Source organism: Lissotriton vulgaris, chromosome 11 (genome assembly GCF_964263255.1).
Source record: "Lissotriton vulgaris chromosome 11, aLisVul1.2, whole genome shotgun sequence".
NCBI classification, from domain to species: Eukaryota; Metazoa; Chordata; class Amphibia; order Caudata; family Salamandridae; genus Lissotriton; species Lissotriton vulgaris.
Window position 1 is genome coordinate 1001713921 of NC_141699.1, and position 23331 is coordinate 1001737251.

The following is a 23331-nucleotide window of genomic DNA, read 5'->3' on the forward strand; positions in this document are numbered from 1 at the left end:
ACTTGCATAGTTGCACCCCCCACCCTGCACCCCTGCATGTGACTAAAAAGCCCCCCCAACCAGCAGTGTGCCTGTCGCCCCATAACTACTCTACAAAAAGACACCCAGAGGAGTGAGGAATCCCCGCGAACACCTCCCGCCACCCTCCATGTACTAACAGGAAAGATAGTACGGCATATCAAAGCTACATACGATAGACCACTGAGGCAAGCAAGATAATCAAGGAATCACCCACTACAGAACCAAGTCTCATAGGTCCGAACCGCCAGCCGCGCCACCCTCATGTTCTTCCTGTGCTTCTCGGCGCGGCGGTAGAGTGTCCAGCCAGTCACTAACGTTCTCAGCGAAGTCGAAGAAAAGGGCACGACCTTCGTGCTCGATCCGGAGCTTAGCAGGGAACATCATAGAGTACTTGAGACCCAGGTCTCGCAGTCTTCGCTTAACCCCTGCATAGCTTTGGCGCTGTCGCTGAACTGTCCTGGTGAAATCTGGATAGAAATGGACATCGGCGTTTTGGAATTTAAGCGGCCCATGTCGTCTGGAGGCCTGTAGGACAGCATCCCTGTCACGGAAATTGAGCAGCCGGGCCACGATGGGTCTAGGTGCCACGCCCGACTTCGGCGGGCCACCCGGTACTCGGTGGGCACGCTCCACCGAGAAAAAGTTGCTGAGGCCAGGCGGGGCCAGATGAGTCCTGATCAGGTCTTCAACTAGGAGGTCCGTCGCCGCCTCCTCCGAACCCTCCGGTACACCAACAATGCGGACGTTCTGCCGCCTGGCCCAGCTTTCAAAATCATCCAGCCGCCTCGCGAATTGCTCCGCTGTCCTCTGTAGGTTACGAACTTCAGTCTGCAAGTCCGAGACATCTCCCGTGAGACTGGTCGTCTTGATGTCCAAATTCTTGACCCTATCATTAGTTTTGCCTTAGTCGGCTCTAATGAGGGACAGATCAACGGCCATGCCGTCCACCTTGTGCGTGAGGACTTCATGCTGTTGCTGCATGTCCGCCCGGAAGTTTGTGATGGCTCCCATGATGTCGCTCAAAGTGGGTTCAGAGTCGTCCGGCGAGCCCGAGTGCGGGTTGCCCTTGGCAGAGGGTCCAGTAACAGGCGGCGTCTTCGGTTGGGTATAGCGCTCAATCCTATTCTGCTGTTGTTGCGATTTACCGCGCACTCCTCTGTTAGACGGATTGTCGAGGTCCCTCTTGCCCGCCATGTTAGATCCAAAGAGAACAAAGGGCTATGCCAGGCAAGTCCAAGCCCAGAGAGTCGGAGATTCGTCCGGGGGGACACTAGAACACCGTCCCAGGTTCACTCCGCCGTCCGAATATCACCGCTGTCCAGTACACTTCGCCGCTGGTGAGGGCAGGCAGGCACTCCGCAGATCGGCAGTGCGTAGCAGCGGAATCCGCAGAGACAATGGCACTGAGCTGGCACGGAGTCCCACTCGACGTAGCTCAGCGTAGGAGACACCGATTCGAGATCTGAAAACGGTTCTCGCCTCAGTGGGCTCTCAGCAACGAGTATCCACCCTCGTGGATCAGGATTTCGGGCAGGATAGTTGCGGAGGGTCGGAAGGTCCGCGGAGCTCCGAGCTTACGCGGCCATCTTGGTTGCCCGCGAAGCTCCTCCCCTCCTGTTGAATGTTGAACCCGTTTTTTCTACTCTCCCCATCTTTTGCAGAACTACACCAATCAAGGATATTGAAAAGATGAGGCCATAAGGGTGCCAGTAAACACTCTGTTTCAGAACTACGGGTGCACATGGTTGGATTGGGATCAAAAATCGGCCCAGGCACACCACACAAAAGTGCTTTCCATAAAACACTGCTTCAGCGAAGTTTTATGAAAAGAAAGTGGGTGGGGGCATGTTTTATTAACTTCACTAAGATTTTAAAAAAATGCACCGATTAGTTTACACTGCTGAGCCACACATGAATGCAAGTGAGACCACTTCTCAGGCCCCCTTCTCCTGCTCACTCAGCATACATTAAGCGAGGGAAAGGGAGTGATACCTCCACCCATCTGCTTCTAGAAAGGCCACTCTGGCACCCATTGGGCTCCTGGTGGCATCCTAACAGCACAGACCGCCCCCAGGCTGCCCAAAAAAAGCAGCCCACAGCTAGAGCTCGGCTACCAGCCCTTTGGCCATTTCCGAAGTGCTCGTGTTAAGAATCTGACCCTGCGGGTGCATAAGTTCTTACCCAAGCCCCTCCCCCATTGCCGCTTCCCGCCTAGAGTAGTAGTAAGTATTCAGCACACTACACTACCAGTTTGTGCTATGGGGTTGATTCTGATCTCCCCATTAAAAATAGAAAAGGAAGCAAGCATTGTTGCCTTTGTAATGCAATTTCCGAGCTGTTGGCTATGCCAGTATTGGTCTGTAAAGCATTATTTAAAAAGTAAAAGAAAAAAGCCATTTGAAAATACTTCAGGAAAAACAAACACAGATCTTGCGGTATCTCCATACCGTACAATTTATTAATTGTTCTACAATTTTAAATTTGCTGTAGATTGCTTTTAAATAATGTTTCGCTCTGGAAACTAAATAAAATTAAAAAAAGAATGAATAAGGAAGTATCAGAATGTAAAGGGAAAGTCTTCCTAAGGACTAGTTTACTCTCCACAGGAGTCAGCTGTTCGCTCCTCTGCAGTGTTTTGGGAGCAGATAACCAGGCCTCCAAGAGAAGTGTCCTTCTAAGTACAACTTCTGCCTCCAGCACCAGCTGAGTCAGTAGATGGCTGATCACCAAGTGCTTTTGTGGGAAGGCTTTACTTTGTGGAATGAAAAGAATACAGAAATCCTCGAGGCCCTCCTATAAGCCATCTTCCAGCAAACATTCTTTCTATCCTTCTTTTACAGAAAGACTAAGAGGGGTAGGGTGCAACACAGAGCAGGGGTGGTGTTTGAGGGATGAAGCAGCACAAGAGGGAGACATCTAGCAAACACATGCAATCTCTGAGTTCTGAATGAGAGAGAAAAAGTAATAGCCTAAATGTGAGCAGTGGAAGGATACGGGCCAGCCAATCAAAAGGACCATAAGAGGCTTTTCTCCAATGGAGGGAAAAATGCAAGAAGAGGAAGATAAACACTCTAATACGAAGCAAGGAGATGAGATTGACAAAGCCAACCAATGGCAAGCAGTGAGCGGGCTGTAAGCCCACTAAAAGCTTACAATAGATCTTTTGCAACCAGACAGCTTGCACTTTCTGGCAGCTTCGACCTAAAAGAGGAGCAAACTGGGTTAGTGCTAAATTGCCGAAAAGCATCTGAGCTCTAAGATTTAAGCCAAGGTATGTGTGGTTTGCCTGCCTCATGGGTCACACCACAGACCTACCCTGCCCACCACATGTCGAGCCAACCTACAATACCACACATCACATTTCCTACATTAACCCATCAACCACACTTAACCAACCATATCTATGTACCGTAGCTACTTACCATGCCTACCTATTTTACTTAACAAACCGTTACCATCTAACCTACTGTACCTAATTTCGACACGTATCGCACTTTCCCTTTCTACCCTGCCATGCCCAACCTATGTTACCTACATATTGAACCTATTATACCTAGCATATCCAACGACTATGCCTTCCATACTGAACTACAATAACCCTTTATCATATCTACCACAACTACTTGCCAAACATATCTATGTTCCATACTTGCATATGTGCTTTTATTTGACATTAACAGCCTTAAAATGCTAATGTTTTTTTCTATTGTAATGTTTCAAGTACATGTATATATCTAGAACAGCTTAAATATATTTCATAGCGCAATAACTATCTTCTCTTCCAACAGAAGTAAAACATACAGCATACACCAGAAGCTAAACCTATTGGCATTGTCAATGATTATTTAATGTTTTTCTCACTGTTTCCTTGCAGGAGATTTATGGCTACAACCTGTGTCGTTGGAAGCTGGGTGTGACTGCAGTAGGGATAGTGTGTACTGGTGGCTTCCTTCTCCTTCTTCTCTACTGGTTGCCTAGGTGGCGTGTAAAAGCAACGTGCATCAGGACTACACTCAAAGACTGTGATGTGGTACTACTAAGGACAACGGTAAGTCCTGATGAGGTGCTCATTATATTTATTTTGCATTTTTGGAGGAAAAAAGTAAATTGCGGAATGCTAACTGAGTGCTATAAGTACGTTTAAGTGTTTGTCGCAGCAGCTTTAAGAAATTTGTGGTAATGTGTGTTGTATTAGTCTTCTACAGCGAGTCATCCGTATGTATTTGCCGGTTAATAAAAGGTTCAAGGCTGGATGAAGATTCTTAGTCGGGGGCTGGTGATTCCCAGTAGAACTTGCCAATACCTTTGAGATTGGTCAGAGCTGGAGTTACAAGAATACCAAGTGTATCCTCAGATGAAACCTGATTCATGGCCTACCCTGAGACTTGAGTGAACGTTTAAGTTCAGTGGCGGCTGCTTGCTCGAAGCAGCATTTGGGCTGGAAGGGGGGGAGAGAGGGCAATTCATTTTTTTAAACACTTACTTGCCGGTCGGCCGCCACCACTGCTTCTCCTTCCTCCTCTTCCTGGCTGTTTCTGTGGAAACAGGAATCAGGAAACACCTGGGCTCCCAGCCAATCACAATGCTGCAATGCAGCGTTGTGATTGGTCTGAGTGCCCTCGTTTGGCGCTCAGCCAGGGAAAGGGGGCCTGGGCATGTTCTCCATGCCACCTGTAATGCAGCCTGCATGAAGAACATTCATGCGCACTTACATAGTGCCCACCACTCCTCCCCCTGCTCTGAGAGTGGAGCAGATCTGCCCCACCGAGACGCCGCAGCAGGAACAAATGAAATGATAATAATACAAGTTATTATCATTTTCTTTTTCCGTTTTTTTCACTGCTAAAGGCAGAGGGGCGAAGCTTCTCCACCTTAGCCGAGGAGCTGCCCTTGTGTAAGTTGCAAGTTCGAGTCTAGACGGGACCTGTATGGAACTTAATTCTTCCAAAATTGATCACAAAATAATTAGCTAATTTGCAGGTCTGCAGAATGTTAATACTGTAGAAACATAGAGCAGCAAGATAAGTTTAGATGATGTGCATCGAAGTGATCTGTGGGTTGTATAAGATGCTGCAATTAAATCAATACAAACATAGTAGGCTAATATTTGACCTTTGCCATTTGTATCAATGGGGTTCTGTGTTTCAATCTCAGAGGTTTCATTGTGTCCGAATGGTTATGGGTTCTTTTCCACTCCAGGAGATGATAATCTCCTTGAAGTAGACCATTGCTGTAACCGTTCTGTGACCTTTTTGTAATGGTAATTCCATGGGCTTTTAGTTCCAATGACTCCGATTCACACGACAGCTTGTATAAGACAACAAGCACATAAGTAATGTTGACTGCCCATAAAAGCAGCTTCACAGTAGTCTTACAGAATATCACAATTCAGAGTGCTAAAATCCAGAGAACCCAAATTCACACGCCATCTGTGACAAAAATCTTCATTATTCCGGTCTCAAACATTGGATACAGCACCCTCGCGGAACAAAAATTCTAAAACATAATGAACACCAGCAGGTCATCAGGATCACCGTCGGACCCAACCCTTCAAAGTGTACGGGAGAAGCACCTCGAATTATACTGAACATATTCGTGGAATGTAGTGCTTTGTCATCCCAGTTGAAAACCTCTAACATTAGGTCACTCCCAAGGAATTTCGAACCATCCATTTCGCTAACTACAGGCAAATATCTGATGACATTTTCCTAGATAAACTATTCGAAAGAGCAGTCTTTTTTTTTTTTTTTTTTTTTGTCCCCGTTCACCTCCAGCTGTCAACCTCCGCTTCCATTCTTCTACTCGCTCATCTTGTTAAGGGAGCCATGGAAGATGGAAGCATGGGAAGATTATTACAACTCCTTCAGATCTAAACCATATCAATATGGGTTTCTAAGATCCAGGTTGGTGTAGTCATGGGGCTACTAGATGAATAGTCCTCCCTCGCTCTTAGCCTTGTCCTCATTCTCTTAGTCCCCCCGATGTTCTGCCCCATACCATGCGACCAAAGACAGCATATCTTAGATTGTCTTGCAGAAGTGGCATGTGTATCCGTTTTTAAAGTTTTCATTACAGAATGTCACTACAGACACTATACCTTATGGCTCACACCTCTCTTTCCAAAGCGGTGATTGTCAACCCTGGCATCTCAGCTGAGGAAGATCATTCACTCGCCTCACTTCTGGTCTCTGGGATGTCTTTCCTACAAGCCTAAGACTTGCTCCCTCTGAAGCAGTTTTTAGGAAAAACGTGAAAACCCTTCTCTTTAACTCAGTAGTTTATCTCTGTTCTCGTTTGACCTAGTGCGCTAGCACCTGGATGCCTCTTCAGAGGAGGCCGTACACTTTAGAAGCTGTTCTGTATTGCATTTGTTACTAATGTCAGCTGTTCACACCTAAGCTTCAATTTCTTGTCTTCCCGTGCGCCAACTCTCTTCTGTTAAACATACAATCCAACCATGATAGTTTCCACCTACCTCTTGATTATTTTGTTAAGCCCCCGCCCCTCCATTTGAATCTGGTAACACATTTTATTGTGTACGTGACCTCGGCTGATGGAAATGCCCAAGTTCTTACCACTTCCTTTGATGACCGATACCTCACAAGAGTCGAAGGGGTCTTGCAGTGGGCAAAGATGTGATTGCCTTGTAGGGTTGTGTTCATTGTAGCTGTCAGTCAGGCTAATTGAAGGTACAGTGGGCAGGACAATGGATTCTATGTCAGGACCGGAGGCTTCAGATTATGCTATATCTTCCTTCGCTTTATTAACATAAAGAAACCACAGCAGCTTAGGAAAAGATATAATAAGAACAAAAATGCTTTAAACATAAAGCATTGACGTAATGTTCAACAAAAAATCAACAACAACTCCCAAGAGTCTCTTTGTTATAATCATAGTCCACAGTCCTTTGTCACTGTTCATCATCCCTATATAACCGGACTTCCCATCATCTTCCTCCTCTTTCTTCGCTGCTCCGCAGCCAGATAAGTGCTTTTCTATTTTGTCTTCTTTTATTGTACTTGATTGTCTTGCGGTCTTTTGGGGACTCCTTGTATGGTTTATTCCCTTTCAGAGTCCCTGGTTGCGGGAACGTTCTATCGTTCCTACGCGACTTTATTCCCACTCGTGTGCGGTGTGTACATAGACCGCAAGGGGGCGGCCTGTCGCCTCGCCGACCCTCCGGCGCGCCTCCGCAGTACGAGGAGCCGCGCCGTGGGGTCTGCTTGCGCAGGGGGCGACCCTCGCGTACCCCTCTGACACCTGGTGATCCTGGTCTGTACTTTCACAATTTTGACGCCCTCTGGGGTCTGTATAGCGGTTTTGACCGCGTGAATCGCCTTCGGGCGAGATCTGTGCACCTCTTTAACAGTGTGTGGCCTAGCGCGCTTGAGGGGTACGTAGACCCGGTCCCGGCGAGGAGGGTCTGCGCGCTTGGGGGTTGGTGCAGCCCACCTGCCACGTCAGCTGGCCCAAAACGTGATCGCAGCCGCTGGGCCTGCCCACATTCGAGAACTTTCTCGGTTGCCGCCCTCTTGGGTGCCCCGCATTTGCCCTTGGTTCCGACATGGAAGGGGAGTATGATGAGGAGGCCTGCCCCTATCTGCAGGATGATGAGTTTTATCAGGCGGTGGACAGCTCCATCTATCGTTGTGTGACGGAGGTGGTAGGGCCCATGGAGGACCGCCTTTCGGCCCGCATCGTAGAGGAGTGTGCCAAGCTGGCAGCGGCGCAGGTGCCGCCGCCCCCCGAGCTCCCGGGGACGTCCGGCGGGTTGCCGCCCGCTCCGAAGAGACCCCGGGGTGAGGGGCCTTCATCGGAGGCCCAAGGCGTGGATAAGGACGCCTTCGAGCGTCTTCGTGACGCCTTCCTGGCCAAGGCGACGGCGGTGCCTCCGACGCCCTTGGTGGACCCTGGCACTTTGGGCGGTCTGTCAACGGCGCCCGCTTCCCCGATCTACGATTCTCCGGACACGGATGACGACGGGGAGTCGACCCGGTCTTGGCTCCCGGCGCCTTCGGGAAAGGAGATGCCCCGAGATGAGTCGGGCATGCTGGACCCGGACGAGATCGTCCACCCCCGATCCGCAGCCTGGGCCCCGGGGGAGACGGTGGCGAAGTTTGTCGCGGGCCGGCTGCGCAAGCCCCTGGAGAAGGAGGCGAGGGGTTGCCTGCGCGGGGAATGCCCTCGGCCTACTTTGGAGGGGAAGGTGGCTATGACCCCAGAATTGGACCCCAAGATGGCCACCTTCCTGGCGAAATTCATGAAGGACCCCAGGAAGGGGATCGATCGGTCCTGGCGGGCCTGCCAGGACAAGCTGTTGGATGCGGTCGGGCCCGCCACGAAGATCCTCGATATGGCGGAGGAGGCTCGAGCGAATGGCACCGCCATTTCACCGGAGGTGCTCTCCAACTGGGCCCAGAGGGTGATCGTCTTCTTGGGCAACGCCAACTGTGCCCTGTCCACGGAGCGGCGGCGGTCGCTCCTTATTAAACTGGACCCGAAGCTGGGGGACCTGGCCTCGTCGGAGGCAGGTGCAGTGGCCCAGGGTGGCCTCTTCGGTGAACCTTTCATCCGCGAGCTTGGAAAGTTCGTGAACACGTTCACGTCGCTGGACAAGGCCCAGTCCAGCATCAAGAGGGTGTTTCACCAGCGTTTTTCTGGAGGGGCCGGTCGCGGCAGGGGCCGCGCGATCGGCCGTGGTCAGCAGACCAACAACCGTGGACAAGGCTCCGGAAGAGGTCAGTACCAGACCTCGGCCAACTACACCAATTTCTACCCCACGAGGGGACAACGCTATGGTGGAAGAGGATTCCAAAAGAAGTCCGGACAAGGACATGCCCCCGGTAAGTGTACTTTGCTTGGATCAAGTTCCGATTGGGGGGCGGCTGGCAAGCTTTTACGGGGAGTGGGAGTTGCTCACTGCCGATGCTTGGGTTTTGCAAACTGTGAGAGGTTTCCATATAGAGTTTCACGACCAGCCAACTCAGGTGAGGCCCCCGCGCCCAATGGTTTTCTCAGATTCCGACGCGCGATTGATAGACGGGGAGGTCTCGGACTTGCTGCGCAAGGGAGCCATCCGCCTATCAACGCGCCACTCGCATGGGTTCCTCAGCAACGTCTTCTTGGTAGACAAGACGGATGGGGGCAAGAGGCCTGTGATCAACCTCAAGGAATTCAATGGGTGGTTGGTCTACCGTCACTTCAAGATGGAGGGGATCCACCTCCTTCGGGACGTGCTCCTCCCTCGGGATTGGATGGTGCGACTGGATCTCAAGGATGCCTACTTGGTCGTTCCCATCCACCCCCCTCATCGTCGTTTCCTACAATTCCTGTGGGACGGCAAGGTGTTCGAATTCACCGCCCTGCCGTTCGGTCTTTCTTCGGCCCCGTGGTGCTTCACGAAGGTCCTTCACCCGGTGGTGGAGTTTCTCAGAAGCCAGGGGGTCCGTATGATAGTATACCTAGACGACATCCTCCTCATGGGACAGTCCCCAGAGGTGCTGGCGGGACAGCTGCGTCAAGCTGTCGGCCTGCTTCAGAGACTGGGGTTCGTTGTAAACGGCTCCAAGTCGGTCTTGGTTCCCACTCAGCAGATCACCTTTTTAGGTTTCGTGGTGGACTCGGTACAGGCGGTCTTGAGCCTACCGGGTCGGAAGGTCGCAAAGATACGACACCTGCTTCGGCAGACGATCGCGAGGGATCGTACGTCACTGCGCCATGTCGCCAAAGTGGTGGGCCTTCTATCGTCCTCCATCCAGGCGATTTTCCCAGGCCCGCTGCACTACAGGGCTCTTCAGCGCCTGAAGGCACAGCATTTGCGCCGTGGGATGTGTTACGACCAGTGGGTTCCCCTCACAGACGAAGTGAAGGAGGAGATGTCATGGTGGCTGTCTCACATGGAGGCATGGAATGGGCGAGCGATCTTCGGGTCGGCTCCGGACTTGATCATAGAGTCCGACGCCAGCAGGTCGGGCTGGGGCGCCCGGTGCGGGGATTTTTCCACCGGCGGCGCCTGGTCGTCAGAAGAACAACAATTGCATATCAATTGTTTGGAGCTCCTTGCGGGCTCCTTCGCGGTTCGCTGTTGGACCAAAGATTCGGTCAAGGCTTGTTTCCTGCTCCGGATGGACAATGTTTCGGCGGTCCGATATGTGAACCACCTGGGAGGTCCTCGGTCCCGCGCCTTGGCGGATTTAGCGAAGGACTTCTGGGATTATTGCCTGTCTCGTCACATTGCGGTGACGGCGGAGTATCTGCCAGGCCAGTCCAATCAGTTAGCGGATTGGCACTCTCGACATCTCAGGGATGCCAGCCAGTGGAAACTGGATCCGGGAGTCTTCCGGTGGCTACACTCCCTTTGGGGCCCCTTCTCGGTGGACCTCTTCGTGTCCCGTCTCGACCACCAGCTGCCGCGGTTTTACAGCTGGAGGCCGGACCCTCTGGCGGAGGCCACGGACGCGTTCTTGCAGGATTGGAGTCGGGAACAGCCGTTTGCGTTTCCCCCGTTCTCCATGATCATGCGAACGGCGGCTCAAATACGCCGCCAGGGTGCGGACCTGGTGTTGGTTACACCGCTGTGGAGGTCTCAAGTATGGTTTCCGGTTCTTCTGGAACTTTCCTGGGATTTTCCAATCCTACTCCCCCTGTTTCCTCTGCTCCTGACGAGCCCGGATCGGGAACCTCACCCTCTCGTCATGCAGAACACTCTCCGCCTCGTGGCGTGGAGGCTCTCAGGAGACGCTGGACGCTCCCGGGCCTTTCGGGGTCAGCTGAGCACTTGCTCTCCAAGGCATGGGCCGATAGTACGACGAAGCGTTACAGATCCGCTTGGCTTAAGTGGATGCGTTGGTGTTTACGAAGGGATTTGGATCCCATGGTCGCCGGCCTTGTTCCCGTGCTGAATTTCCTGGCTCATTTGGCCGACAAGGGTTTGGCGTATAGAACGATCAATGCTATCCGGTCGGCGATTTCTGCGGGCCATGATAACATCGATGGCCATCCGGTAGGGGAACACCCTTTTGTGTGCCGGCTTCTGCGAGCGGTTCGCCTCGCGCTGCCGCCAGAGCCCAGGTACTCCGTCCTTTGGGACGTCAATTTGGTCCTGAACCTGTTCCTATCGTGGCCAGCGAATTCTTATCTGTCTCTGAAAGAGCTTTCGGCGAAATTAGCCATGTTGTTATGTCTGGTCTCTTGTAGGCGCGTCTCGGACGTGCGCGCGCTGGATGTTTCTGCACGCATTTTTTCCCCGGAGGGGGTTACTTTTACGGTGGGTCGACGCACTAAGACGTCGTCGCGTTCCATTTCTTATCCAGCCTTTACTGACACTCCTAAGTTGTGTGTTGTGCAATGCCTCAAAGCATATGAGGACCTGACATTGGATCTTCGCCCTCCGGGCGAGCGTCAGTTGTTGATTGCCCTGCGGAAGCCACACAAAGCTGTCTCCTCCCCCACTATCGCTAGGTGGGTGCGTTGGGTCATGCAAGAAGCGGGCATCAATACTTCTCTCTTTGGAGCACACTCCGCCAGGGGGGCCATGGCCTCTAAGGCATTCTCGGTGGGTGCTCGTCTGGAGGACCTTATGCGAGCGGCGGACTGGTCCTCGGATTCCACCTTCAAGAGGTTTTATTTTAAGCCAGTGGTGGATTTAGCTCAGTTGGTGGTAAGTAAGCTTTAAACTAGCATAATCTGAAGCCTCCGGTCCTGACATAGAATCGAAATTTGCCTAGCTTACGTAACGGTAAGTTTCAATTCTATTAAGGACACGGAGGCGAGGATTATCCCACCCGGACTACGGTGGTGTCTCTACCCACCCGTATGGCAGTAAGTAAAGCGTTTTCCTTTACGTTGTCTGTACTGTGTTGTTCACTGAATGCTCCTCGCCTTGTTGTAACTTTTTCCTGGGCCACCTCGCTGATGCTGTTCCTTTTTTGGCAGGCAACGACGGGGCTAAACAGGACCAATGAGGCTTAGCGTGATCTGCGCGAAGAAAGAGGAGGAAGATGATGGGAAGTCCGGTTATATAGGGATGATGAACAGTGACAAAGGACTGTGGACTATGATTATAACAAAGAGACTCTTGGGAGTTGTTGTTGATTTTTTGTTGAACATTACGTCAATGCTTTATGTTTAAAGCATTTTTGTTCTTATTATATCTTTTCCTAAGCTGCTGTGGTTTCTTTATGTTAATAAAGCGAAGGAAGATATAGCATAATCCTCGCCTCCGTGTCCTTAATAGAATTGAAACTTACCGTTACGTAAGCTAGGCAAATTTCGATTCATTTCACTTACACTTAGTGAGCCTCTTTCTGTCTCCTCCTTTTGGTCGCCAAGAGTTCACTAACCCAACTCCCAATTTCTAGGCAAATGCGATGCCTCTTGGAAGATGCCTACGAGTCTGTCCTTTTCAGCTTGACATCACTTAGTGGCAATTTCACGAATATACAGGGTAATTTTGCCGAGCTGCAGTGAGATGTTCTCATTCGATTCTTTTTACTTCGGGGATCATGCCACTAGTTTTTAATAAGAGTGCAAGATGAAAGATCATCGCTGCATTTTATTTATTCAGCCTGCCATTTGCATCATAAGCTCACACGCATCAGTCTTTTTGATATATTCTGTCTCCAAATGTGCTGCAAAAGGTTGTGCTTGTTCTGTAGATTGCAATATGTGACACTGTATATATGCAGATAGCTGCTGGATTAAACTGTGGTATGTTGGATGAAACTTGCCTTCCTGGTACAGATATCAGTTAAGGCCTTGGCTTGGATGGTAGTTAGGCCATATGACAGCTTTGAAGAAATGAAGGAAACTGCTGTATTTCAGACCTCACCTCTCTAATGAAACCATAGTGTGTAGTTTTAGTCCAGATATCAATTTTAATTAATTAGGTTGTTTAAAAAAAAAAGTAAACTAAATTACCTTCTTGAGTAGGACTTCATAGAATTTTTAATTGTTTATAACATTCATTTCTAATTTGTTGATATCTTTTCCTTGTTTAGGATGAATTCCAGAGATGGTTTTGTGCGAAGGTCCGTGTTCTTATGTATAGAGGAAAAAATCCCTTTCAGTGTCTTCTTCCAGAAGAACCACAAGAAAGCAAAGTTTCAAATGGCCATGCTGTTCATTTGCCAGAGAGCTTGCACGAAGAGGGTGAAGATAACTCAAAGAAACAGCCCGACGTTCCAATGCAGGAGGTACTGGCGACGTTCTCCATATGGTTCTAAATATAAGATAAGATGGCTCTTTTCAGGAACTAGTAAACCTTTTTTTTTTCTTTACTCAGAATGAATGTGTTGTTAGATGGTTTATCTCAGGGGTCACCAACTACTAGCTCAGAAGCTATCCTTATCTTGCCAGCTATTAGCCCTGTAAGTCATAGAGGGGGTATGGGCACATTGAAGGAGATAGTGCAGCTTGTTTTCAGACCCTTGGACCGCCAACTCAATTGCAGGTCTCCACAGTAACTGCTAAACACACATACTGTGACCGCCTGTGAGAGTGGGGCGAACTGTAACATGACCACCTGTCTCTGCTCGCTAAGTTCCATAGGGATTGGTCATGTTGCTGTACTGGCTCTGTGAATCCCACAGTGTAAATGAATACCTGACCATGAAATATTGACTGAAAGAACAAGAGTGGAGTTGCTAGAGTGCGGGGATGCAATGGGTAGGGAGGATCTGCATTCCTGTTGTATGGGAGCACAACATTGGAATATTATTGCTCATGGTCATATTGTAACAGCGATAATATTCATGAGTCGCTCCGTGTGTTGATCAGAAGTTGCTCCCCTCATAGACCAAGTTGGAGATCTCCTGCTTTATCTACTTTATATTGTGCACTGGCCCGTAAATTCAAACAGAAACAGGCCACAATGGGGTTGGTTTGCTTCAGCCTTCCTTTTTAGGTTTCGCCTGGCGTCCGCTGCGCAGCAGCGTTCGCGCAGGCGAAATCTTATGTTGGAACAGTATGTGGCTTTGTCCCGCCTCTGACTTCCATTGGCTAGCTCCATAAATGGAGGCTAGCCATTGGAAGAGAGATCTGTCCGTCATTGTCTGAGGTGATTCGTGGGTGTTCTGGCGATTGATTTTTTTTTTTTTTTCCCCTCTCCGCCCCTTGTAGAACGTCATTGCGGCGGTGGGCGGTGTTTTTTTTTTCTTTTTTTTTTATGTTTGCTTTGGTCATTGCTCCGAAGATGGCGGCCGGGCAGTAGCTTACTTGAGAAGCTCCACAGTGCTTTCTTGTTGTACTGGGCTTTTAATGCCTCAAGGAGGAGGGCAGAGCCTCGTCTCCAGTCATGTGGAGCAGAAAGCAATTGAATCGAAGTGAACGCTCAGGTAACAGCTTCAGTGCCCATCCTCATATCGAAGCACTGATCAACGCAAGAGGGAGGCAACACCTCAGGGTGGAAAGATCCTTTCTAGACATGTTGGAGCCCTACATAAATCTGCGATTCCAGGCGCCCTGCCTGTCGCACAAGGGCAGATAGGGGTCCCGAGGACGCCTTCTCAAGGACGCAATGCCAGAGTCCTGGGCTTTTCTTTTACAAATCATTCTTTACAGGCGGGTGAGTTGAGTTCTTTTGGAGCAATGGAACTGAACCAGTACTATAAGCCCCAGAATGCACTGGGGTTTTAAAGCACAACGCAGGAGTATAGCATTGTGTCCTCGGCGGCATGCTACCACGTGGTACACTGCAGTATACAGGTCCGGTGCGGTGCCACGCGCCAGGGTCGGGTCAATATTAAGGAGTCTTTAGGTGTGGGGTGGACCTGTGGCAGACCCTTGCTCTGGTGACCTTGAGAACAGTGGGGTCCGGAGTGGTGAGTGCTCGAAGGGCGACACGCCCAGGTCAGAGTCACACTGGGTGGACGTGGCTTGCTGCAGTCCACGCCGGCATCCGTCAGGCCTCCTCCAACCTTACGCCATTAGAAAGAAGAATTGTTCCCAATTAAGAAACAAGAATTAATTGCCGAGGCTGGCAGCGGTAGGTTATATGGAAATCGGGCGCGGTCCTCGTTGCGCAGAGCCTCACGGGTAGTTTACATGCAAATGAGACCGCAGTGGCGCTTTAGGGACGGGCCGCGGCGCTGCCTCTAAAAACATTAAGGAGCTGTTCAGAGTCAGCCAGGCAGGAACGCACCATTAAGGCCAGCAGGGCCGGGGCGCTGGTACTGCCAGGGGTGCCCGTCGACACCTCAGACACCCCAGCCTTTAAAAGGCACCGAACTATAGCAACAAATATGATGACGTTTCTTTGCCAGCACGGCGCGAGGAGCACAAGGAGGAGGGGTGAAGGGCACCGAAGATCACTGCTTAGATATGGGGAGATGTGTGGACCATGGGGAGGGTTCGCCGTGTATGGAGGAACACGTAGGGAGCAGTAGGGCTTTAACTGGGACGAAAAACTGGAGGGTCTCTACAAGGGGCGTGGCCAGTGTAATTAAGGGCGTGGCTTAAAAACATATACGATAAACATTTGCCTTAACATAGTGTGCCACCCGACTTGTCGTCGCTGTGCTTGCTTCCCTACCCCCTCGCTGTGCTTGCTTCCCTGCCCCCTCGCTGTGCTTGCTGCCCTGCCCCCTCGCTGTGCTTGCTGCCCTGCCCCCTCGCTGTGCTTGCTTCCCTGCCCCCTCGCTGTGCTTGCTTCCCTGCCCCCTCGCTGTTCTTGCTTGCTTCCCTGCCTCCTCGCTGTGCTTGCTTGCTTCCCTGCCCCCTCGCTGTGCTTGCTTGGTTCCCTGCCCCCTCGCTGTGCTTGCTTGCTTCCCTGCCCCCTTGCTGTGCTTGCTTGCTTCCCTGCCCCCTCGCTGTGCTTGCTTGCTTCCCTGCCCCCTCGCTGTGCTTGCATGCTTCCCTGCCTCCTCGCTGTGCTTGCTTGCTTCCCTGCCCCCTCGCTGTGCTTGCTTGCTTCCCTGCCCCCTCGCTGTGCTTGCTTGCTTCCCTGCCCCCTCGCTGTGCTTGCTTGCTTCCCTGCCCCCTCGCTGTGCTTGCTTGCTTCCCTGCCCCCTCGCTGTGCTTGCTCTCCTAGGTGTGTGAGTGTGTGTAGCTCTGGGTGTGTGGGTGTGTGTGGCTCTGGGTGTGTGGCTCTGGGTGTGTGGGTGTGTGTGGCCTTGGGTGTGTGTGTGTGTGGCCTTGGGTGTGTGTGTGTGTGTGTGGCTATGGGTGTGTGTGTGTGGCTCTGGGTGTGTGTGTGTGGCTCTGGGTGTGGGTGTGTGTGGCTCTGGGTGTGGGTGTGTGTGGCTCTGGGTGTGGGTGTGTGTGGCTCTGGGTGTGTGTGGCTCTGGGTGTGGGTGTGTGTGGCTCTGGGTGTGTGTGTGTGTGTGTGTGTGTGGCTCTGGGTGTGTGGGCGTGTGTGGCTCTGGGTGTGTGTGGCTCTGGGTGTGTGGGTGTGTGTGGCTCTGGGTGTGTGTGGCTCTGGGTGTGTGTGTGTGTGTGGCTCTGGGTGTGTGGGTGTGTGTGTGGCTCTGGGTGTGTGTGTGGCTCTGGGTGTGTGGGTGTGTGTGTGGCTCTGGGTGTGTGGGTGTGTGTGTGGCTCTGGGTGTGTGTGTGTGGCTGGCTCTGGGTGTGTGTGTGTGGCTGGCTCTGGGTGTGTGTGTGTGTGTTTAGTACAATAGATCTTACATTTGCGAGAGATTACGCTGTTGGCAATGTAAATGACAATGCCATTTATTTATCTGTTTTCAAAATCAACACATAAATAAAAATGTTGTCATTTACAATGCCAATAGCTCTAACTTTTGCAAAGGCGAAACCGTTGCATTGTAAATGCTTGTTGTTGTTTGTTGCTATTAAAAGGCCCCTACTTTCTGGTTAGTGAAGTGGACATCCAATAATGGAATGGCTGTTCTGGTTCGGATTGATTGATATACTACTGTGCTTAGTGAGTCCAAACGGCAAATTTGCATCCAAATAGAAGTATCAACGTCCAACTAAGCTAAATCATTTACATGTTTCTACTGCAAAGGAGTGCTTGATCTCTGAGGAACTTTGTAGTTAGGCATTTTGTTAGTCTTGGCAGAAGAATTCTTTGCTGGCAAAGTATGAGCCCTTTCACTACCTTACTGTGAAAGGAAATAATGTGCGACTAGTAAAAATATAGCTTACTTAAGCCTACCATACCATTACACCATAACACCCGAGTGTTTCCAGGCTGCCGCCTGCCCTGCATACATGGTATTAGGAGTGCTTGTTAGTATATGAATATAGTTTGATTATTTGGACAAATATGTATTCTGTATACAAGTATATTTGCTCTGCATGTATGTGACTTGTTAAATGTTTGCTTTACAGGTTCGTTATTTCACACACCACAGCGTGACATACTTCTGGAATGACCTGGAACAAACGTTTGACTTTTTAAGGTAACCATGTCTGATTAACACCTAAGCGCATTCAGTCTCTTATTCATAGTGAAGTGTGGTGCTTAGGGACTAGTTATTCCTGAATGTAAAGTCATGCTCACAATCTACTTTGACAGCCATGTCCGCTGATGACGAAAATGATGTAAAGTTATTTGCTAATGCAATCAAAATGTACTCTCGATTGTATTCCGGTGCTAGGCTTCTCTGTATCACGATATTCTCTATTTTCTCTCATTTCAGCTCTACCAACACTCATCTTTTTGTTGAAGTTAATAGGTCAGGAAACCATTCATTACACCGTGTCATAAGTCATCAAAGTCCCCAAATCATATTTTTCAATGAATCCCCACAAGTTACTCATTCTCCCTACTAATGCCCGCTTCAAACGATTTAAAAAAGATTATGCATTTTTTCATTCAAAGTCCCTCAAATTTACTGTGCCAAGTGACAGTAGCCAGCAGCAACAGATTAAACATCCGCATTACCTAACTCCGTACTGCAACAAAGTATTGTGCCACAACAAGAAATTGGTTAAGTGTTGGCATGCATGGTAAGGCTTAGTTCAAAAATGTCACTTGATGTTCATTAAAAAGTAATATCCTCTTTGATAACATTTTCACCACATTGGAGAAAGTGGTTTGTATTAGGTGGCATTACAACTAAAGACCAGACAGACCTCAACTTTACCAGCTATCAGTATCTCTGTGAGGGATATGCTTTCATACAATAACATTAAATGGGAATCATTACTGAAGTTGATTTTTATCCTCAAAATGGATTGCGTCTCCAGCGTATGTGAACCAATGGCGCACACTTCTGACAAGAAGATGCATTAAAAGTTACTATTTCATGTACCAATAATGCCATCAAGCGGTACTAGTGACATGGTTCTTAAAAACAAGGAAGAGGTGTTTAAAAAAAATGCTGCAATATACTTTTAAAATGTGGGTATCTGAAGTAAAAAAGAATATAACATTGTAAATCAAGTCCCCTCTCCTGCCAGAGCAGGTATTTGGTCATTCTCCCTTCGAGTCAACCTATTAAAGGCGCTCATTGGCCACCAAGAGGAGTCTGTCACCCAGCTACATCTAAATTTGTTTTCAATTAGAATGTTGCTGATATATTATTCAATGGAATTTTTGCTTGCAGGTCCACACCATTTTGCATGTTTCAAGAAGCTTGTCTGGTAAATGCAATATATATGGCGAGGTATACATCTTTTAGCATTTTTGGAATAAGGGAGGACTAACTCCATGGGTCCACGTTGAACTGTAGGATCAAGTAAATTGACAGTGGCTATCCAGACATGGAGCATTTGCTATTCACTTTTAAAACTAGCATGCGTTTGACATTCTCTGATCACACTAATGGAATAATGCATACAACTGAATTGCATTCACTTCCTTCTAGACACCACAGTGAACAAGCTCCAAAAGCAAAACAAGAACATAGAAATATCTCTGATAGTAGTTGCAGGCGAGTTTAATACAACCTTCGTACCAAGTAGAGGACATATAGCTATCTCACGGGGGGAATGTATAGTTTGTTATTCCCCGACATGTAAGTAGGTACATCAGCCTTCGTTCAAGAGCTGGTCATCGACTTGCTTTGATAACATTATTGTATGGTTTTCATCTGTATAATGGCAGATCAGTCACTGACCAATAGGAAACATACCTTCAATAATGCACAGTCTGAAGATAAGCACAATTGATTATATCTGCCTTCTGAGCTGGAACTTCATGGTTGACGTGATGGTTGACGTGATAGTTGAGGAGCACCCTGAAATTGTTCACTACCCCCTAGTTTTACATCTTCTGACTAAAGTTTTTTAGAAAACTGTCACCATTTGTTGAGAGTTGTGATATTGTACTTGTCACAGTGAGTGAAGAACCGTGTAAAGTGTGCCGCCCTTTTAGAGCAACTCTCATCTCAACTGTACTGACATACCCCAACCATGCCACTCTTGATTCAGACAAACTCATTGCATTGCGCTTAATCATCTGTGAACTCATCACCTTGCATCTCACTAAACCCATCCCCAGTAGGAGGCCACTGAAGCCTAAAGTGTACACATTGTTCAATAGCGATTGTAGAATAAGCAGTCCCTTGTGACGGCTATGAAGAGCAGGACTCTAGGGGCATTGTAGATCATGGGAGATATTCTAAAACTGTGATGCCCGTGAAAAAGGGACAGTGGGAAAAAGCTAGATATCACAGCTTAAGGCCGCCAGGTCAGGGGACAGGCAGCTCTACTGGCACATACAAGTAAATGGTAGTAAAATGCCACTTCCAATCCACAAACGCATTTAACAGAAGACCATGAGGTAGCACACTATTTGTCCCTGTACTGTGAGATTGTAAACCAGGCTGGCTATTGGTCCCCTTATTTTACGCTGTCTGCTGACTGTTCATCTTTAGAACCCTTCACATTACGGGAGGTTCTCTCCGCAATCAGCAGGCAACAAACAGGAAATCCTTAGGCCCCAATACTGTCACAGCAAACAAACACAAATCTGAACCTATTTTATAGGGCAGCATTGTTTTGGTTCCAAATCAGTACAATTCTGAAGGGCGACACTACCCAATTCCTGGTTAAGGGCTGAAATTGTGCTTCTACATGAGAAGGGTTGCAAGACCAATAATTACTACCAAATAAGCCTCTTAGACAATGCCCCAAAGCATTTTTTCATGCATTCGCCTTACCTGATTGGAAACTTGCGTTAACGATAGTAACATTTGCTCCAACTAGTAGGAGAGTTTTAGAACAAGACTAAGTACAGTGGCACATTTGTTCAGGTCCTACCTTATCCCAGAGAAATGAGTTACACTCAAAGTACTTTTGTACTTGGTAATTGTAGACCTGTTGTCTGACTTCAGGAGCATCTCTGCAGCTCAGTACATTGTCTGTGTATTACCGCACCATGGGAACTGTCACAGTTCATTGTGTTCCATCTGAGGAAAATTGAAGTCTATTCCCTGAGACCAGGGGTGTGCGTCAAAGTTGGTCACTGATTCCGCTGCGTTGCTTCTCTGTATATTAGCCAAGTTTGTGAGCATCAGTACCGTTAACACCCTATTGTTAGATGTCTCCAAAGTAGCAACCTCAGTCCATGCAGATTAAGCCCATCGATTTCGAAGACACCTACAAAGCTTCAGGACCATATAGATATATTTAAATTTTATATATTAAAAGGGCTTGCCATCAATATCCCTAAAACTAAGCTGATGACAATAGGCAGCAGAAGGGCTTCAGGAACACCTTTAGATTGGATAATTCACCAGTTAAGGATTTTGATACATGGATATCCAGTTTCAGTGGACCTGAAACGGAAAAATTACATTATGATGTCTAGGAATCTTCTGCCTGAGTGCGCAAGTGGAGCGTGGCGCTTTGCCAGGAAAAGTGGTCGGGTACTTTCTCCTGCCCTGAAGGTATATACCAAATGGCAAAATACTTCACTTCATGGACCTGAAATTTGGGGCTGTGAGAATGTCACTGTCAATTTGTGGTTACAAATACTACCGAAGGCTCTTTGACGGACATGTTCCTAAGGCTTAAGAACACTTCCAAATGCAAGGCTTTGCTAGGTGAGCTCGAGCCGTCTTGAGCAATGGTTCAAGTAATTTGCCCTTCTTGGTGGGCTTCTTATGGTTCATCCACGCGCCACCTTAACTGCATTGATCAGTTAGAGGAGGCAATTAATCCTTTGTGACTTTATTTGCTATATTCTGTGCTTTGGGTCATGTTCTTGAGCCATTTGATGGGGGGACTTGTAAAGTTGTACATTGAAACCCATTTTGGAATTGTACATAATGGATACATCTAGAAAGGTGGCTTTTAGTGTGTCCCACTATTTAAAGGTGGCATGGTTAATAAGGCATTGTGTTCTAAATTGTCGGTTGTATCACAATGATGAATGTGTGCTAATTTAGAAAATTGAACTTCTGTCTTTTAACTGGTTCTATGCGTTATCTAAAATAAGCGTATCCCTCTATTGTATAGAATGCTAGCGAGAAGGCAGGGGGTTAGGGAAGAAGGTTTTTGCTGCTGAACAGTAATTTTGCCTAAAGCATTGGGTTTTGCAACTGCACTGGTCGGTTTTCAGCAAATAATGGGCCTCTGTTTGCAGATGGAATTTTGAACTTTTGCTCATGTGTTTTGTGAAGAATGTTGATTACCAAAGCTGCAGTATTTGGAATGGGACAACTTGGACTGCGTACATGTTCTTCAGTTAATAAAATAAGGTTTTAAATGTTTGGTTACGTGGTATTTCATATGTCCATGCCCGTACTCTTCTCCATATATTAGATTTTTTAGGCTGAAGTGCCAACAACCCCAATCTACAGAGAACCCCAAGCTCTTGAGCAATTCTTTTCAGCTTCATTTACTATTTATAAAGGCTTTTCTGCATCTTCTGTAGTTGTGCAGTAAAATTTCCTGAATGGTAATTTACGAGAAATTAAAGTCCAGTGCTTCACATTGAAAAGAAGTAAAGGTGAGTTTGAGGAAGTTGTATGTGCACGTACATACCACCATGCTGTGTCATGGTGGTACTTTGTCTTTTCAGTCTTAGCCTTTGGGTTTTGATAATATAGTCCACTCTTTTTGCTACTATACCTAGAGCGGGCTTTGGCTGAGTGCTAGTCAACCATTGGCTTTCCCCCCCCCCCAGCCTCTTTAAGCCTTTGGTTTGAGTCTTTGTCAATCACATCTTTGCTCAGACCAGCGGAGTATTTCTCTCTCTCCTTTGTTGGTATTGTTAGGTTGTATCTTTCCGCCTCCAAAGGAGTTCCTGCATTCACGTGTATGAGAAACTGTTTTGCAAACCTAGACCTCTGTCCACTGCGGACGGATGGTGTGTTCCCACCGCCCCTTCCACTTTACTACCTATTGGCTCCTTCCCACCACCCCCCTTTACCATATGTTTTACCATATTTCTCTTGCAGGCCATCTTTTTTGTTCCTCCCTCATGAACCTCTCTCCTTCCCCAGGGCACATCTTGCTTTCGTCACCCGCCAACTCGCATTCCTCCCTTCAGAGCATTGCCACTTTAAACCTATACCTATTAGATCTGCCACTGCTTGTTTACTTTTTTTAATATTTAAACCTTCACTTCTTGAACTACCTCAAACTGCATGGACGAAGGATGATTTTATTTGTTGTGCAGGAGTTCAGAATCGTTTTCAACCAGCTGTGATCGGAATGTGCCTGCTTTCCATGGCTCTTGCTTTGAGACATGTGATTTAATTATTCATTGGAAGCTTAACCTGGTTCTTGCAAGGTCAGAAGGGCTTGGGAGAGCTGTCAAGTGATTACGATTACACAACAGAGTATGCCGCGCACATCTCACCTGCATCCGCGAGTTTTTGCGATCTGATCACTTTGCTTGCCTTTTCTGGTTCATTAGCTTGCTTGTGCTAGTTCGAGTTTTTTTCCCCTGTACCCTGTTGAGCCAGTTTACCCGTGTATATTTAACTGTACATTTTCCTAGCGCATCTCGAAGCTTACAGATTCTTTATGGTGCATGGCAAGCAACTGTTTATTCTCTAAAAATCTGTTTGTTGCACCTTCTTTGGATCTTTGAGTAGAGCATCTGTGGGTTATGGAAATCTTCATTAAATCCAAATCACTCTTCTGTCATAGTTCTTATTTAATTTACTGGGGTTCTTTCTTGTGAAATTAGTAATACTTGTCCCAATTTATAAGCATTAACTTATACCCCATACCTTTAACCTCCAATCAGATCTAGACCGCTTAGCATTAAATATCATACCTTGTACCGCAGACCAGCCATTAATGTTGAAATCCTTTAGATTCCGAAGAAGGGATGGAGAAAATGTAAGGTCCATGATGAAAGCAATGGCATTTGGTATTATGAAGAGTCCTGGTAGACTTTGGTGCCTGGCCTGTTCAGGTATTGAGGTCCACCTCCGAACCGAATTTGTT

The 23331-nt window shown here is 48.1% G+C and overlaps 1 protein-coding gene across 7 annotated transcripts in view; it reads left to right on the forward strand.

Annotated features, from left to right (window-relative positions):
• Positions 1-23331, forward strand: part of ATP13A3 (ATPase 13A3) — a 486442-nt gene that overhangs the window by 81893 nt on the left and 381218 nt on the right. For all 7 annotated transcript variants that reach the window (XM_086944284.1, XM_086944281.1, XM_086944283.1 and 4 more), the window contains 3 exons: positions 3896-4069; positions 13020-13214; positions 17311-17381. In XM_086944284.1, coding sequence (XP_086800410.1) covers positions 3896-4069; positions 13020-13214; positions 17311-17381 — 440 coding nt within the window. The remainder of the gene's footprint in view (positions 1-3895; positions 4070-13019; positions 13215-17310; positions 17382-23331) is intronic.